Genomic DNA, 19,238 nt, shown 5'->3' on the forward strand with positions numbered 1-19,238 from the left:
ATTTAGTTCTACAGATTTTAGAGCAGGGGTGTCAAACATACGGCCCGCGGGCTGGATCCGGCCCGCCGAACAATTTAGTCCGGCCCTGTGGCTAAATGCATTATCATTATAAAAAATTTTTTTTTTTTTTTTTTTCAGTGTCCTGTCTGGCAATGTGGCAATAAGATGCCACAAAGAGCTCATCAGATTTGACTTTCACAAGTGGACAAGATAAAAGGAAGAGAATGATAAAACAATTATTGAAAAAAAAACATGTACTTAGTTTAATTGAAAATATGCAATTCCTATATTGTCCACGAGGGGCGCTGTGTTTTAATTAGCAGATTAAGCTTCAGGTGTGGAAAAATTCAAATCATTTCTTAATTTTTATCTGTTTGATGTATTTTGTCATGCAGGACAGTGTTTTTAAGTTCCAAAAAATGTGAATAAATGTTTTTCAACATTGTATAATCACTATGATCAGTGCTTATGCATAATGCACTTAAGTAAATGTTTAACTGAGTAAAAGTATTGTTAAAATTGCACATACTTTTCTTAAAAACGCTGAGGTTATTCATAATATATTGTGCAAAAGTTCATTTATTAATTTACTATAAAAATTAATAACAAGTCCACTTTTATTAGTTCTGCTTAATCTTGCAATGAGTTTACTCCTGTGGCCCTCTTGAGATCAGATTAAGCTGTATGCGGCCCCTCAACCAAAATGAGTTTGACACCCCTGTTTTAGAGCAAAATAAAATTTCTAAATTTAAAACAATATACAATATAAGTTTGTTTATGACTCAGCAGTTTGGTAAAATTGTTCATTTTCCTGTACTTTTGGCCACCGGTTCACATAAGATCAGCAGCATTTGACAATATAAATCACTAGAACCCAACCCGACACTAAATACAGCTTCTTTAAATCACAGTTTGCCACGTGGGATAAATGTTCGGTTTTGGATTTACAAAATCAAACCCAATTTAGAAGACCCAGGCTCAGACTAAAAACACTGATCTAAGGGGTTCAGAGGCATGGAAAGGCATGAAATGGAAACTGTATTTCTCTATGCGTTGTCTGCAAATTAGTGTAAAAAGCCCTTTGTTTTACAGGAATGCAGGTTTTAATCTTTAAACTGCAAGCATCCCCACAATCTTTGAGATATACTGCATCCATTTTCAGTAATAAGTACACACGCACCAACCGTTGCCTTACCTTCTGGTGCAAGGAGAGCACCATGTGAGGGAAGCTGGCGAACTGAAACAACACAAAGAAGATGAGCTGGGAGGAGAGGTGCTGCCACAGCAACTGGCTCGTGCCTCCGATGTCGGCGTCGAAGTGTTCCTCGGTTTCTGAGCGCTCCATGGCGTACACCACCAGGTCCACTAGCTGCTCCTCCAGCACCGGGCATCGCTGCTTTTGCTGCAAGGCGAGCAGTGGAGTGTTAAAGGGCGAAGAGCAAAGTACGCAAGAGGACGAGAAGGTTAAAAAAATAATAATAAAGACTAGAACATTATTACAACTACACTAAAGTTTCACATGCCACAGCCATTATGAAACACACAGACTTAGAAAGTAGATTTGAATCTGTCTCATGCAGGACTGCATCTTGTCTCTAGTGTACAGCTTTCGCTTGTCTATTGTTTATTAATTGTTGTTTTTTTTTTAAAAGCTGAACTAAATTCAAATGTCAGGCAAAAATCTTATTTAGACTGGGTCGCATCGCGTAAACGAACCAGTAGCAAAAGGTGTGTAGTTACCATGGGATGATTTATGTGCATTAATTATTTAAATATCCAACGGTGAAATAAAAAGCTTAATTGAAGCAAAACTAAAACACATAACTTTAGTTTTCAATCAGGATATTATCATATTGGGCAGGTCTGGTTAAAACTAGGACTGAAATATATAAGATGTAATATTCTTTTGCATAAAAAGACAAATATTCCTCTTAACAAAAAGGGGTAAAAGAGTGGGGAAAACAGCAGAATAAAGGGCAAAAACAGGGAAGAAGGAAGGTTATGAAAAGAAGAAGATTTACTGGTAGCAAAGAGAGGCAGGCAGAAAGATAAATAAATAAATAAAGGGACGTTAAAACCTCAAACTGACTGATTTTATGCACAATTCCTGCAAAGCAGTTTACATCTTTATTCAACATTTCTAAGGCTGCAGACTGAAGACACAAACTTTCTACTGCTCATTTTAAAATGTTTTACTGCATATTTTGTTTTACCGAAAGAGCTTTAGATTGGGATATTTTTAGTTTTTCTTTTTTTTCCCAGACTCCTTTACTATTTAAAAAAGGGGATGTCCCGATCCAGCTTAAAAAAAAAAAAAAAAAAAAAAAAAAGGATTGTTCACGGTAAAATCGAGACTGTCCAGGCTGCTGCAGCTTCCTGTTTGTTAAACCTAGGCAGCTTTGGCTGTAGAGGAGGGCTAAGAGAGAGCAGCTAGACCACCAGACAATAAATGTTATGCTGTTCAAAGCAAAGTGGAAAGTTTATAAAGGCTGGAGAACAACCTTTTCTGGAAGTGTTGTCAAGATATGCTGAGTTTGCTTTGTCTGAGAATAGCATTGCCTGAGGTAAGAGGATCAAATCCGAAAACCACCGTATTTGGCCATTTCTTTGGGACGCTAACTCCTATTAGCAGCACAAGCTGATACCACAGTATTTCTCTCCAATTTATGCTTCCAAATACTAAAGGAAAATGTTCACACATAGATATTTTACAGCACTTTGGGTACCACTGTTTTAATGAGATAAAAACCGGCCAGGGTAAAGGTGGCCGCAAGTCAGATTCCAGACGTCTGGGTGAAACGGTCATATTTTGTGACTTCCAAGTTGGACAAACAGCAAGAACCCCCCTTAGAACTGTGACTAGGAAAGCCTGAGCGTTTTGAGCAGCCAGGAGTTAATGTGTCCAACATGGCTGCCTGCCAAGCATATATATTGCATTGCATCGATCCAGTGGCATCCAAAGTGCTGTAGAACATCTGTGAACATTTTCCTTTAGTAATTGAACGCACAAATTGGAGAGAAATACAGTTGCCGACTTTTTGGTTAACATTCGTTAGCAAAAGCACTAAGAAAACGAGCAAATCTAACCGTTTTCTAACTTGAACTCGGGTGTGACATCATTCACGGATCTGAACTCCAACTCAAACGCAGTAAAACAGAACTTGATAAGGAGGAGCAAGATGTGAGTTTATTGAAGGGTGCAGCTAGCTATATGTGTGGAATTAAATACGCATGATATTGCCAAAAGTATTCGCTCCCACAACCAAATAATATAAATCTGGAGTTCCAATCCCTACCGTGGCTAAAGGTGTATAAAATCAAGCACTAGGCATGCAGAGATTTGTGAAAGAATGGGTCTCAGGAACGCAGTGAACTCCACTGTGGTTCTGTGATAGGATGCCACCTGTGCAACAAGTCCAGTCGTGAGATTTTCTCACTGTTTCTCTGGAGTGACAAGTCACGCTTCTCAATCTGGCAATTTGATGGACGAGTCTGGCTTTGGCGGTCGCCAGTAAAGCAGCACTTGTCTGACTGTATTGTGCCAGATCTAAAGCTCTTTTTAGAGGGCCCCTTACTCCTTCAACATGACTGCAGACCAAAGCACAAAGTATGGTCAGAAAAAAACCTGGATGAGAGAGTTTGGTGAGGACAACCTTGACTGGCCTTCACAGAGTCCTGACCTCAACCTGACAGAAAGCCTTTGGGGAAAAAGGCACTTCTAGAAGAATATTTAAAAAAAAAACATAAACGCTCTCCCACACCAGGTGGACAGCCTTCTCAGAAAGGCTGAAGCTGTTATAGCAGCAAAGGGTGGACCAACGTCATAATGAGCCCTATGGATTAAGAACAGGATTTCACTTCAAGCCAAGGTAGGTCAGCGAATGTTTTTGGCAATGTAGTCTACCTTTAAAGAAGACGTCCTATTAGTGTAAAATGTCTTTCACCGACAAAAGACTACAGCATCCAGAACGGCACGGGCGGGTGTGTTAATATTAAGAAAAGATCTGATTTAATCTAAGAACTGGACCAGGTATCATCTAATGCTGTTTATTAAAAGTCTTGGCTAGGCGAAAAATCCGGATCGGGACATTCCTAAAATTAACCTCAATTTAAATCCATTAAGCTTATGTTTTTGGACTCATTCTACCTACATTTTTACATTTTATTTCTCCAAGTAATGTGCAACAATGCTTGTGGCCTTTTTTTTACAGAACTTTAATGGTCTAAGGGTTGTTAAAAGGGATAAAATGGTACTATTAGCCTAAAAACATCTGATGCAGTCCTATGCAATCTGTCTAGTTTTAAAAGATAAGGCGTAGAAAATGATTCCCGTTTTTGGGCATAATTTTAGTTCCCACCCTGCTGACAACGCAGAACGGGTCTCTACAGTCAGGATGTCATATGAAACCTCTGGAGATAGGGGATCGGACAAAGACTGGGTTGAACAACACAGCACAGCACCACACAGCACAGCAACGACACGAAATGTCACTGAAAAGCACAGCAACCAATCAAAAAGAGTGCAATACGTTCCTGCATGCAGAACTGCAAGGCCTGGAGAGGTAGCCAGAGGGGGAAGAGGGGAGATTCGGAGGAAGAAGAGGAGGCTGTCCTTCGCTTTCTCACTCAAATGAAATGCTTTTTTTTTTTACTTTTGATTCAGCCATTGGTACAACCTCTTTTCCATGCTCACACAGGGGAAAAGAAAGCAACAAAGGGACAGAGAAATAGAGAGGCATAGCTTCTGTTACATTTCTGGAAGAAAAAATAAATAAATAAATAAATAAAATCGCCGGCAGGGTTAATCTAGAATACTCCAAACGATAATAACAAAATCAGCCCAACAACTGCTCTATAAGCTCAATCACTGAACGTCTGAAAGAAAAGTCCATTTAGCAGACTCCTTTTCACCGATAAGCTCCCAAATCAATCAAATGCACTGAATTAAAAGTTTAATGTCAACACTTATCAGTCAGAGAAACCTGAGTGACTGAATATTTGATTCCGCCTGAGGAGGTAGAATCAGTGTTATTTTATTAGACATCCACATACAACAAAGCCTTCCAGCTTCCCATTACATCTCACTTTTATCTCGGGACCGGCTGCTCACCAACAAGCACAGCTCCAGCAAACCACTAAAAAGGCCTTAAACAACTTGTGCCCTTTGTTTGTAGCACATGATTTAATTGTTGATTTGGACCAGGCAGACGGCCAAACAGAGACATGGATTCATTCCCAAAAAGATGACAACGTCGTGACTCAGGGAAACATCTGGATCTGCAGATAAAGCCGTAAGTTTTCCCTCTTACTTCTGAATGCCCTGCTTGCAGATGCAGTCCAGCTGACAGGGCTGCCCCTGCCTTCCTGCCATCCTTTTTTATTCAGCTATCCGTGTAGCCAGGAATGCTACAACAATCCTTGATGACATACCAAGGTTTCTGGATACTTCTGTCCGGTTCCACCATTCAGGGTGGACTTACTCACTTTTACGGCCAGATCTGAGCACGCCCCCTGTTAATTTGAACGGCCATCACTTGTACACCATTTCCCACACAGTGCAATGACTGATTTTAATTTAAGACCGCTTTAAAAATCGCTGACCAGACTCATAAACCGCTGCAATCTTCAAGAATGCATTGCTGCTGTAAATCAGGACATCGAAACTGGTAGGAGAGAAATTGACGATTTTTGAAATCCACTTCCACCAAGCATTGCTGGATAAATATGACCCACTATAAAGCAATAAATTAACCTCTGTGATTCCAGACTTTATGTCCATTTTAAAACAGACCAACTTCCTGCTGCTTCTGCCAACCTGATAGCTTCACAACTTGCTCGGCTTCCTCTCTGACGGTGTAGTCCCCATCTGAAGGTCAAAAACTGGTTAGAGTAGTACCTGTTATCTGCAAGGCTGTAGTAAGCTATTACATGAATCTCTTAACTACATATATATAAATAGTAAAGATGATAAGTCCTCAATATGCGAGTTAAGAGTTCCTAGAAACACTTTTGCCCAGGTTGGCAAGACAAAAAGCACATGAGGACCTTGCTGACGACAGGCAAGCACCAGACTACATCCACACATGCAGCGCAACAGCACCTGAAATGTCAACAGCAGGGTTTCAAGACAAAAATGCTTAGTGTTAAGCTTGTTAGCTGGTAATAAATGTGTCGTCTGCAAATAAAAAAAAAAAAGTCTGACCCAGAATAACCTGGAGATGATCGGGATCTGATCTCAAAAGCTCCACCAATAATAATCACTGTTCTGATCATAGTCTTATAATCCAGGAGAATAGTTCAAAAGATGTATATTAAATATTAATAAGTAAATGTTATATGGAAAATGGAGGAATTCTAGGAGGAATTATTTGATTAAAAAACATTTTAGTCTTTACTGAGCCTAGAAGAATGGGCATAAACTTTTCCCCTGATGACTTGTAGCTGTAGCTAAAGTGAAACTTGGTTCTAAGCAACTAATAAATCAGGGGCATGAATACATTTGCTTAACAAACAAAAGTTAGACAATCACACATCATTGACTATGTTGTGATTATGCACTACTTTTTGTTGGTCTATTGCCCAAATTCCCCCAAAAATACATTCAGGATTGTGTTTTTTAACGGAAAAAAAATTAAAACATTTAAGGGAATCCTTTTGCAAGACACTATCGTTTAAGTCTTACGTTTTTACGTGAATAGTCAAATCATCTACCTGCTGTTTCATGTCCATCCAAAATCTAAACGAGATTAAATTAAAACACAAATCCAACCACGTGAACCCCTTCTGCGTCCATTTCAAGCACAGTTGCAATTCTAAATTTGCTCCATTAGGCTTTCTTTCTTTATCCACTTTTTCTTTTTTTTTTTCTTTTTCTGTATTTCTATCACATCGCTGTGCCTAAAAAGAAACAAATATCTAAGCGTCCGCAAGGCTGGTTAGTTTGGCAGGTCGTGTAACCAGAAGAGGAACAACGACATACCTGGGCAATGTTCAGAGTCTAGAGAGCGCATGGCGGAGAGATAAACAAACACAAGAGACAACCAGAGGACAAGAGAAAGAGAGAGAGAAAGAAAGGGGAAAGAAACAAACAATAACAAGACGGGAAAAGGGGGGAGAGACAAAGAGAAAGTGGTGACTACGGAGCTACAAGTAGGATGTTCACGGTTTGTTCAGCACAGTTAACTCAGCCGCTTCAAATATACAAAACTGCTTCCGGGTCACTGAATCTCAGTGGAGACCCGTGAGCTGCATTAATGCTGATACTGCACTCTTTGGACAGAGTGGTAGGAAGAGGAGGAGGGGATGGGGTTGAAATCAAGTGATCTGGGCTGAGCTGAAACTGGATGAACCCGACAGGGGAAACTGACATAAGTGCATGATGGGGACAAGCTCACAGCATAGCATTAGGTGGCTTTTTACAGCTGGATGGAAAGGATGAGAAATGAAAAATGGGAAGAGGCTGGAGGATACAGGACCAGGGAAAGGTGGAGAGGGGATTAAGAAAGAAAATTATGGAGAAAACTTTTTTTTTTTAATAGTACAAACCAAAGATAACAATAACAACTGAAAACAGTGCATGGTGTGGAGGCAAAGGGAAAAAAAAAAAAAAGATGAACAGACTGTTTCACCTGTTTGTTGAGTCCCAACATGTTGCACACCATCTCTCTGGAATACGGCTGCTCCAGCACATAGCGCAGCAAGCCTGTCTGAGGTTCAAACAGGTCCTACACAGCAGGGGGAAAAAAAGCATGTTTCAGAACGAGACAATAGGAGTAGACTGTGGATGCATGCACTTGATTTGGATTAGGAGCATCAATTCAATTCAATTCAATTTTATTTATATAGCGCCAAATCATGAAACATGTCATCTCAAGGCACTTTACAAAGTCAAGTTCAATCATATTATACAGATTGGGTCAGATTATACAGATTGGTCAAAAATGTCCTATATAAGGAAACCAGTTGATTGCATCAAAGTCCCGACAAGCAGCATTCACTCCTGGGGAACCGTAGAGCCACAGGGAGAGTCGTCTGCATTGTACATGGCTTTGCTGCAATCCCTCATACTGAGCAAGCATGAAGCGACAGTGGGAAGAAAAACCACCCATTAACGGGAAGGAAAAACCTCCGGCAGAACCGGGCTCAGTATGAACGGTCATCTGCCTCGACCGACTGGGGTTACAGAAGACAGAACAGAGACACAACAAGACAGACAAACAAGCACAGAAGCACACATTGATCTAGTAATCTGTTCTACATTAGATGGTAGTAGCGGGTGAGCCGTCTTCTCTGGATGATGTCACAGTTAACAGAACGCCAGACCAGGTGTACCTACTATGAAGAAAAAGAGAGAGAGCAAAAAGTTAAAAGCTGAAATGACGACAGTCATTTCAATGTAATACAATGCAAAACTGGAGAACAGTAGACTGAAGAACAGTAGAAATCAGTAGAGTGAGAAAATTAGACCCTGATGTCCTCCAGCAGCCTAGGCCTATCACAGCACAACTATAGAGATAGCTCAGGGTATGAGCCACTCTAACTATAAGCTTTGTCAAAAAGGAAAGTTTTAACATTAGTCTTAAAAATAGATAGGGTGTCTGCCTCACGGACCAAAACTGGGAGTTGGTTCCACAGGAGAGGAGCCTGATAGCTAAAGGATCTGCCTCCCATTCTACTTTTAGAGACTCTAGGAACCAGCAGCAGACCTGCAGTCTGAGAGCGAAGTGCTCTGTTAGGAACATACGGGGTAATCAGAGCTCTGATATATGGTGGAGCTTGATTATTAAGGGCTTTATACGTTAGAAGGAGAATTTTAAATTCTATTCTTGATTTAACAGGAAGCCAATGAAGGGAAGCTAAAATTGGAGAAATATGATCCCTCTTGTTGATTTTCATCAGAACTCTTGCCGCAGCATTTTGAATCAGCTGAAGACTTCGAACTGCATTTTGTGGACTTCCTGATAGTAAAGAATTACAATAGTCCAGCCTTGAAGTAACAAATGCATGGACTAGTTTTTCAGCATCACTCCTGGACAGAATGTTTCTAATTTTGGCGATATTCCGGAGGTGAAAAAAGGAAACTCTGGAAACCTGTTTAATATGGGATTTAAATGACATGTCTTGGTCGAAAACAACACCAAGATTTTTAACTTTATTACCAGAGGCCAAGTTAATGCCATCCAGATTAAGGGATTGATTAAGAACTTTATTTTTTGAAGACTCTGGCCCAAAGATTACAACTTCTGTCTTGTCAGAATTTAAATGCAGGAAATTTAAAGTCATCCAGCTTTTGATGTCATCAAGACATGATTGCAGTCGAAGTAACTGATTGGATTCATCAGGATTTATGGATAAATATAGCTGAGTGTCATCAGCATAACAGTGGAAATTAATCCCATGCTGTCTGATAATTTTGCCAATCGGAAGCATATATATAGTAAATAGAATTGGTCCAAGGACTGAACCCTGTGGTACTCCACAGGTGACCCTAGAGTTTGAGGAAGATTTATTATTAACATGAACAAACTGGAATCTGTCCGACAGATAAGATTTAAACCAGCCTAATGCTTTTCCCTTAATCCCTACAGTATGCTCAAGTCTTTGTAGGAGAATATTGTGATCAACTGTATCAAATGCAGCACTGAGATCTAACAGGACAAGTATAGACACAAGTCCATTATCTGAAGCCATGAGAATATCATTAGTGACCTTCACCAGAGCTGTTTCAGTGCTATGATGAGCTCTGAAGCCTGACTGAAACTCCTCAAGTAGGTCATTACTTTGTAAATGTTCACATAGTTGATTAGCAACTACTTTCTCAAGAATTTTAGATAAGAAAAGAAGATTAGATATAGGTCTGTAATTTACTAACTCATCTTGATCAAGAGATGGTTTCTTAAGTAAAGGTTTAATAACAGCTACTTTAAAAGCCTGTGGTACATATCCATTTACCAAGGATACATTAATCATGTCTAAAATAGGACCACTGATCAGAGGGAATACCTCCTTAAACAACTTGGTTGGGATTGGGTCTAACATACAGGTAGAAGGTTTAGATGAAGCTAAAATTTTAGATAGCTCAGAAAGCTCTACTGCTTTTAAACAGTTCAGACACTGCGCAGGTTCTAAGGATTCCTCCAATGCTGCCTCACTTACTGAGGATGAGGTAATCATGTTTGGGAGGATGCCAATTATTTTATTTTTAATGGAATCAATTTTATTTATGAAGAATCCCATAAAATCATTACTGCTAAGAGCTAAGGGAATGGATGGATCAACAGAGCTGTGGCTCTGAGTAAGTTTGGCAACTGTACTGAAGAGAAATCTAGGATTATTCTTATTCTCCTCAATTAATGATGAAAAATATGCTGCTCTAGCTCTGCGAAGGGTCTTGTTATACAACAATAGACTGTTCTTCCAGATTAGGTAGGATTCCTCTTGGTGTGTAGAGCGCCATTTTCTCTCCAATTTCCTAACATTGTGCTTCAAGGAACGCAGCTCTGAATTAAACCAAGGAGCCAGCTTCCTGTGAATAATCACCTTCTTTTTCAAGGGAGCTACATTGTCTAATGCAGAACGCAATGACGAAGTCATACCGTTTACAAAGACATCTATTTGTGAATTGGAAGAAACAACATTGCTGCTATCTGCAGGGCATTTCTGCAATATGGAGGATATTAAAAAGGGGACAGACTCTTTAAGTTTTGATACAGCATTATCCGATAAAGATCTACTATAATGGAACCCTCTTTTGGGGGTGGAGAACTCAGTTAGATTAAACTCAAATGTTATTAAAAAATGATCAGATAGGACAGGGTTGTGAGGAAATACTGTTAATTCTTCACAATCAATGCCATATGTCAGAACAAGGTCTAAAGTATGGAGCCGAGAGTGCGTCGGTTCATGCACATTTTGAGCAAAACCAATTGAATCTAGGATAGTTTTAAAGGCTACACTAAGGTTATCACATTCTGTGTCAACATGGATGTTAAAATCACCCACTATAATAGCCTTATCAGTATTTAACACCAAATCAGATAAGAAATCTGACAACTCATCCAAAAACTGAGTGTAAGGGCCTGGTGGACGATACAAAACAACAAACAGAAGAGGTTTTATTGCTTTGCAGCTTGGATGAGGGAAACTGAGGGTTAAATGTTCAAAAGAACTGTAGTTATTAATTGGCCTGGGACTAATTAATAAATCAGACTCAAAGATAGTTGCCACTCCTCCTCCTCTTCCCACAGATCTGGGAATGTGGAAATTTGAATAATTGGAGGGAGTTGACTCATTTATACTAACGTAGTCCTCTTGTAGCCAGGTTTCTGTGAGACAAAACAAATCAATCTGTTTATCAGAAATCAATTCATTAACTAACAAAGTCTTTGGAGGGAGAGACCTTATATTTAATAGACCACATTTAATTGTTTTATTTTTAGGTTCAAGGTGAACCGTATTGATTTTTATTAGGTTTTTATGATTTGTTCCTTTTAGATAAGTTTTTGATCTGTTAAGTTTTGGCCGTGGGAAAGACACCGTCTCAATAGGATAATGGATGGGTAACAGTACAGAAGCTGCAGAGAGGTGTGTTAAACTACGGCTCTGCTTCCTGGTCTGGACCCTGGATTGTCAGCATTTAGGAGGACTAATAAATCCGGCCAGATTTCTAGAAAGAAGAGCTGCACCATCCAAAGTAGGATGGATGCCGTCTCTCCGGATCAGACCAGGTTTTCCCCAGAAAGTTCTCCAGTTATCAATGTAGCCCACGTCGTTTTCAGGACACCACCTAGACAACCAGCGGTTGAATGATGACATGCGGCTAAACATGTCATCACTGGTCAAATCAGGCAGGGGACCAGAGAAAATTACGGAGTCCGACATAGCTTTAGCAAACTCACACACCGAAGCAACACCAACTTTAGTGACCTCCGATCGGCGTGATCGGGTGTCATTACCGCCAGCGTGAATAACAATCTTACTGTATTTACGCTTATCCTTAGCCAGCAGTTTTAGGTAAGATTCTATGTCGCCCGTTCTGGCCCCTGGCAGGCATTTAACTATGGTCCCTGGTGTCTCTAGTGCCACGTTTCTGACTATTGAGCTCCCAATAACCAGGATCGGCTTCTCAGCGGGTGTGTCGCTGAGTGGGGAAAATTTATTTGAAACGCAGACGGGTCGGTGGTGAACTGGGGGCTGAAATCTAGAGCTATGCTTCCTACGAACTGTCACCCAGCCGGCCTGCTTACCCGGCTGCTCGGGTGCTTCTGGAGGACCACTAAGTGAACTAACGCTAGGTCTATGTGGCTCCGCGCTAGCAGAGGGGCGGCTATCAGCTGGTCTTTCCATAGCACGGAGCCGGGACTCTAATTCTGACACCCTCGCCTCCAAAGCTACAAAAACACTACATTTATTACAAGTACCATTATCACTAAAGGAGGCAGAGGAATAGCTAAACATCTGACACAGAGAGCAGGAGATAAGGGGAGACTTAGTCAGAGACGGAGAAGCTGAAGTAATAGTAGGAGAGGAAGCCATTGTGGAGCTAAAGCTAGGCTAGGCTAAAGCTAGGCTAGCGCCCTTCTACCACGCCAAGAGAGCAAACCGTGAAACACGAGGAGTTCCCAAGCGTGATGTGCAGCAACAGAAAATGTTTTAAAAGTGCTTATGTGTTAGAAACAGATGTTACAGCAAAGAGATTAAAGATAAAAGCGAGAGAATCTGGAGCAACAAACCGTTGCTCACGCAGTGAAAACAGGAAGTGATACAATACGCCTTACCGCAAACAGGAAGTGACGTCAGTCAGAGCCGTCAGTCAGCGACTGACGGCTCATCCCCCTTGACTCATCAGAGTCAAGGGGGATGAATACAAATGTTAGCCACACTATCCAGATTTCTATTCACGTGCATCATTTTACTTACGCAGCCCAATCCTGCAGCACCTTATGCTGGACTACGACTTAAAATTCCCAAAAAATACACTGAAGTGTGTTTGCAGCTGTAAGATGATGGATGTGTGTGTGTTTTTTTGGGGGTAAATTGCCGTTACTTTGTCGTAGGGCAGCATGCCCCTCAGAGGGAAGCGGAGCGTCGTGGGGTCCAATTTCCAGGAGTTGCAGATGGCCCCGCTGTTATTCACCACCGGCAACAGACTACACCGCCCTGCAGAATGTCCAAATACACACAGAATAAATATGACGGATTTAGACGCTGAATGAAAATTAGCAGAAGAGCTATAGGGCAGCTTTTGATCCAAATCTTTCATGTTTAATCACAGCATTAGGTTCAGTTGGAGGTAAGGAAGGAGTCGGATTTTGCTGGGAAAAAAGATGACACGTGTGATACGAACAGCAGTCGTAAACGGACCATAGACCTATATAAATATTATACTCAGATAAAATTGTCGACTTTTCCCACTCCTCTGGATCTGGTTCCAGTCGGGCTCGGTGGCCGAGGCTGGGCTCTCCCCCCCCCGTACCATCAGACATGCTGGCGCCTTCCTTTACCGTTGGAGCTTTACACTGAAGCCATTGTGAAACTGTTTGCAAACAACGTTTACTTATCTGATTTATAGATTTATCTTATGTGCTTACACGCTGCTGATTCTCCGCCTCCTTCTCAAACAACGGGCAGATGATGTGTAAATTCTGTTTCTTTGCAAACAGAAGCTGATTTTTCTCTGAAATGTGAACGGACGCTGAACATCTTGGTCTGCTTGCTCTCTATACAGCAGCAGTGAATAATGATGTTTGCATGGATGGATGCTTCCTTATTTCATTATTTTATTAACTTTTTTTTTTTTTACAACATTTCGAACAAAACCTTTCTTATTTTATTGTTAAAAAAAGAGATTTTTATTCCCTTTGTCGCAACATAATATCTAAACTAACAAAAATGACATAATGACTGACCATGAAAAATGGTTCAATGCTATTGTGCAAACTTTGGATGAGGAAAAGCTACGGACGAGCGGATAAGGAACAACCCGGGCGAATCGGACTGGCAACGAATGAGTTGCTCATTGTGTTGCTCATTTTCTAAAGATCTTGCATTACATTCCAGCAGATTACTCTGAACTATGGGGGATTATGAGTTTGGATCAAAACGACCGAGTGAGCTCCTGTTGGTGGAAAGCATTTATCGGAGTCACATGAGCGCAGTTTACCACATTAGTTTAAATTATAGAAAATAACTTGAAATTATCTGATTGGAAAATGGGTATAAAACATGGCCAAGGCAAACCCAGACTGATGGATGGTCGGTACGAGTCCTACTTTGGCAGACGTCTATTACTCACACCCAAATAAAGTATGACTAAAAAAAAAAAAAACAGCCGAACCTGCCAAGGTATGAAACTGCAACGGGCTGAAAAGATCAGCACTACTGGTATAAGGTGGCTTTTTTTTATTCTGATGAGCTTTTATACGCATGTAAAAGTGGTAAAAAGAGGCAGTTTCATAAGGCTAGAGAACCGATACTTTCAGAACAAGCGATATCCAATCAGATCGGGGAATGTTACGATAACGGATGCAACCTACGGTAGACAAATAAATAAAATGTTCGGGTCTTCTTGCTTTGGGCTGCCAACGTAGACCCCAGATAGCCACAGAGTATTAAAAATAAAATTCATGCCTGTCATATCATCAAAAAGACTCTATTAAAAAAGTTGCATCTGACCGACCCTCGGCTGTTTCAACAAACACAAAAACAAAAAAATTATTTGTAGTCTCCTAATGACTTCACCTTCTAGGTTTTTTCTTTTTTTTTTACATTGCATCAAATGTCGTTTATCAAAATGATGCCTTAACGCGTAGTATTCAACTAATGAATTAACATGTACTGCAGCCAAGGCTGTTTGCAATGTGCACGGTGATGCTGTCATGAAGATACATTAAAAATATATAAACCCTACTTTGATCATTACAACTTTGAATATTAGGAAAAGATTATTTCATGTTAAACAAGATGTTGCCAAGTTGATACATTATTTAACACTATATTGTGAAAATAGAAAAGGTTTTCATTGTTATAACAATAACTACTGTGTATAGTTACATCAAAACAATTACAGAGAGATTGGTACTCTTTAATAATGATAATAATAAATATAGTTCAATTTCCTAATGCTGGAATAGCAGCAATATTCTTCTGTAAGCATGAGTACATTTTCAGTCACCCTGACTTTTAGGTCTAGATCTGTTTCACAGCGATTTTAATTGTTTAGACTTCTAAACTAAAAGCTCTTTTGATCTAATTCGATATAAATTGCTTTGAATACATCTTTTTTTTTTCCCATTTGGCATTTAAGCTCAGTGCCCCTCTGTGGTAGCAAAGCAGGGTATATTTGTTTATTTGAAAGGGGTGGACCCAGGTTCGTATCCAGGTTGCATCATGAACGGCTTATAGAGTAAAAACTCTGCCAGGTCAGCGCGCACATTGCAATCCCTTTATGTTAGGAGACCCCTGAACAAGGGAACCGTCGAAACGATTCAAAGATTTAAGCTTCTGGGCTTCATACTTCAAGTATGAACGCAATTAGCGGTTAGGACAGCAGATCTCAACGTTGTACTTGCATATATTAGACCTATATTACAGTTTAGTCACCAGGTAACCTGCTCAGATCTGACTTGTTTCTATATCCCCATCTAATCATCTTCAAGATTAAACATTTTAAGTCAATGTATTCCATTCATTTTAAGAGGAAAGCATTTCAGAAGCAAAATGAAAAGTTGTTGAGGTTAAAAAAAACGTGCTTAAAAATTGATATCTTGCATATTTTAGACATTACTAGTGTCTTACCGCATATAGAGTTGATTCTGGCTGTGGGTCGGAAGCTGTCCACGAAGTCTGATATCAAACTGCCTAAAAGCTACAAATGAGAGAGAGAGAGAAATCATACAAAGATTAATACGCTCTGAAAAAATACCCCACCCCAACCAAAAAAAAAAAGGAAAAACAAAGTCCCAGTTTCATAACGGGGCCACACGATACACCAAGCATATATATCATTATCACCATATCAATGTGTGACATACATATTATTTTGGCAAAGGGCCAATTTATTCCAGAAGTCTTTAGTTCCCATCGTTTAGCTGACTTTGTGGCTACATTTAGCGAGTTTTCAGACCACTCTAGTGACTTTTTCTTCTTCAGAAAAGCAACTAGAGACAAATCTAGCAACTTTTTTTTTGTTTTTGGAGACTTCAGCGACAACAGGTAAAAGCATCGATCGGTCTGCAGTTTACTGTTTTCAGCGAGCAGCTCGGCTCAGGTGGTGTCTGCAGTTTGAGCAGATCACGTCACGTCAGATCTTGATAACCATCGAAGCTTTCTTCTCATTCTAGAAGCTTTTCTGGTAATATCACGACTTTACTCTCAAATCCTCACCGCTTTACTCTGGCAATATTATGACTTTGATCCCCTAATTAAAAACTGGATAAGTATGGCCCGATCCATGCACTTTTGACTCAGTGATGATATTTTTTGTATTCTTTTTATTTCAAAAAGTATTGAAAAGTATCGAAATACATGTTGGTACCGGTATTTTTGTATCCAAACAACCCTACTTTGCAATAACGTCGCCAACAAACAACTTTCTAATATCGTGCGGCCCTTTTTAAAGGAACACATTTACCCAATGTGAGAGCTGTCCCTCTGGGTAGAGTTTTCTGATTTCTGTGACAGCAAAGTAGGCTGGCAGCAGGCAGGCGTTTCTGTCCAAGATATATTCAACTACCTGCAACAGAAGCGGATGTAAAGCTGAAAATGGGAGATACGCTGTATTTACAACGACAACAACAAACAACACTGAAAGAAACAGAAACACGTAAAGATTTGAGTACCTCTCTAGCTGCCAGAAGCTGCTTCAAAATAGCTGAGCTGACAGTGATGGGGATGGTCTGGATTTTATCCAGAACGGCTTTCAGCAGATCGCGAACTCCCTGCATTATAATTCAAAACATAGTTCCACATTAAACACCTCGGTTTAAATGAACATAACTTTACTGTAACACTAAAAAGGTTTGGCCACGGTTTCTTATCGTGATCGCTTCTGTGTGTCAAAGACCTTGTAGTCCACTCCTCCGATGATCTTGCGGATGAGTTTGAAAGTTAAGGCCCACAGTCGAGTCCTTTCCCACTCCAAGCTGTCGGAGCTTATCAGGGCTACACACACCAACCTGAAAAATACATTTTAGATTGATTAGACGCGTATTTAGGGATTAAGGGGGACCTTTGTGATCAGGCTTTAGTAAGTGCACGTGTGTTGACCTGGGCGGTAGCAAACTGGTCTCCACAGCCATCGCCAGGCAGTCGTACAGGAAGGAGATCCTTTTGGGACTGTGCTGACTGTGGACAAAGCGTACTATCCACTGCATGCACTGCTCATGAGAATCCTGCGGAAAGACGTTGAGGCGGTTGAAAGAAGGAAGCTAATGTAGGCTCCAGTTTGACGTCGGGATTTATTTAATTTGAACATGTAAAAACAAAAAACCTGTGGCAGGGTTCCCCAGTACTGCCTGAAGGCTCCAAGACAGCTGATCAGTTTAGTCCTCTCATTCTCTGGAGTATCCAGGAACATCCTAAAAACAAAAACAAAAAAAACTCAAACTTTTTGCACGCACCTTTTCAGACAACACATCACAGGTTACTGGTCTTTCCGGCCTAACTCAATCTAATCTTTAATTAAGTAACTTGTGCAGTGGTGAAGGGTCCATACCTGCTGGATTCTTCCACATATTATCCTGTCACAATAACTAAAGAGTACATGCATTTTCATTGGGACAATTGTCATGCGCCAACACAAAGTAGTGCTAAATTGTGATATGGAAGTTTTTTGTTTTCCAAATTTACAAATAAAAATGCTTACAAATAATAATCTGGAAGGTGTGGCGTGCATTTTATTTGCAGCCTTTATGACTTGATGCCTCTGGTAGCTTTATACATCTGAAAACTCCGCCCATTCTTTTTTTTTTCTCCAAATAGCTTAAGCGTATGAGACTGGATGAAGAGCATCTGTGAACATTCATTTTCCAGATTTGCCTCAGGTTCTCAACCGGACTCATGTCGAGCCTTTGACTGAGCCAGTCTAAAACGTGAATTTGATTCGATCTAATTCATTATGGCTGTACGTTAAGGGTCACTGCCCTCCTGCAAAGGGACCCTCCTCTCCAGTCTCAAGTGTTTTGGAGCTTCTAACAGGCTATCCTCCATGATTGACCTGCATTTAACTCCAGCCATCTTCTCATCAACACTGACCACCTTCACCGTCTCCACACCATCATGCTCCCACCGCCACGTTTTAATGGAGGGGAAGATGGGTTTCAGCGTTTCATACGCGGCTTGTTGAAACAATGACCCTCTTTCATGAAGGCCATATCTAGTTTTTTTTTTTCCATTTCGCAATGATGTTGTGCTGATCAGCCACATAAAGCCCAAATAAAATACATAAAAGGCAAAAATAATAATTAATGCGAATTTAGCAGTGTGCTTTAAGTGTCAGCGTAAATCTAGAGCCTTACCCTGCAAATGCCTCTTCTATCATCTCAGTTTTCTGGGGAATACAGGAAAGATGAAGGACAGAGACCATTTTAGAATCACAATGTTTCCTCTTTGGTTTCAAATCTAGCATGCTGTGACTACGAGCTAATTCACAATGTCATTTTGATTAAAAAAAATTGCATCACAAAAGGCTATTTATGTCACAAAACAACACAAAACAATCAATAGTAGTTAATGGGGGAGGGGAACACAAGCGGGACTATATATATATATATATATATATATATATATATATATATATATATATATATATATATATATATCTTAGACGTATATTCATGCATTAATAATTACACTTCCAGAACGTGTATTTATGTTTCTGTGTGCATTTCATAAAAAAAAAAAGGCTAGCAGTAACTGAGGCGCTAACTGATGCTAGCTCGGCAATAAACCAACTCCTAAAGACGCGCGTTACCACAACATCTTCAAAGATGCTCTGCAGCTGCGTCTCCATCGACAGCGCCATGTTTGCCGCTTCAAATGCCAGCTATTGTCACTCAAACGCCACACAACTCGGGCCACTCCATCAGTGGGAGCGGAGCGCACAGATGTCAACAAGCTAATGCTAACGGCGGTGCCACGACTAAAAGCAATCCGGGCGCTTTTGAGGCACGACGCCAAACGTTCCGCTGCCTTCATTAACTCTACCCTCTCTGCCACAAACGAACATTTGTTACGCCCTG

General features: G+C 40.4%; 1 protein-coding gene across 3 annotated transcripts in view; it reads right to left on the reverse strand.

The window, feature by feature from the left end:
- Positions 1–19,150, reverse strand: part of med23 (mediator complex subunit 23) — a 31,686-nt gene extending 12,536 nt beyond the window's left edge. For 2 of the 3 annotated variants that reach the window (XM_021311672.2, XM_021311671.2), the window contains exons 1-12: positions 18,971–19,150; positions 18,516–18,547; positions 17,489–17,576; positions 17,266–17,390; positions 17,063–17,174; positions 16,839–16,937; positions 16,631–16,732; positions 15,796–15,865; positions 13,046–13,158; positions 7,629–7,724; positions 6,980–6,997; positions 1,196–1,402 (exon numbers count right to left, since the gene is read on the reverse strand). In XM_021311672.2, the coding sequence (XP_021167347.2) occupies positions 1,196–1,402; positions 6,980–6,997; positions 7,629–7,724; positions 13,046–13,158; positions 15,796–15,865; positions 16,631–16,732; positions 16,839–16,937; positions 17,063–17,174; positions 17,266–17,390; positions 17,489–17,576; positions 18,516–18,547; positions 18,971–19,021 (1,113 nt within the window). In that variant the 5' untranslated portion in view covers positions 19,022–19,150. The remainder of the gene's footprint in view (positions 1–1,195; positions 1,403–6,979; positions 6,998–7,628; positions 7,725–13,045; positions 13,159–15,795; positions 15,866–16,630; positions 16,733–16,838; positions 16,938–17,062; positions 17,175–17,265; positions 17,391–17,488; positions 17,577–18,515; positions 18,548–18,970) is intronic. The other variant, XM_012854479.3, reaches the window with a different exon arrangement.
- Between the last annotated feature and the right edge of the window lie 88 nt (positions 19,151–19,238).

Source organism: Fundulus heteroclitus, chromosome 15 (genome assembly GCF_011125445.2).
Source record: "Fundulus heteroclitus isolate FHET01 chromosome 15, MU-UCD_Fhet_4.1, whole genome shotgun sequence".
NCBI classification, from domain to species: Eukaryota; Metazoa; Chordata; class Actinopteri; order Cyprinodontiformes; family Fundulidae; genus Fundulus; species Fundulus heteroclitus.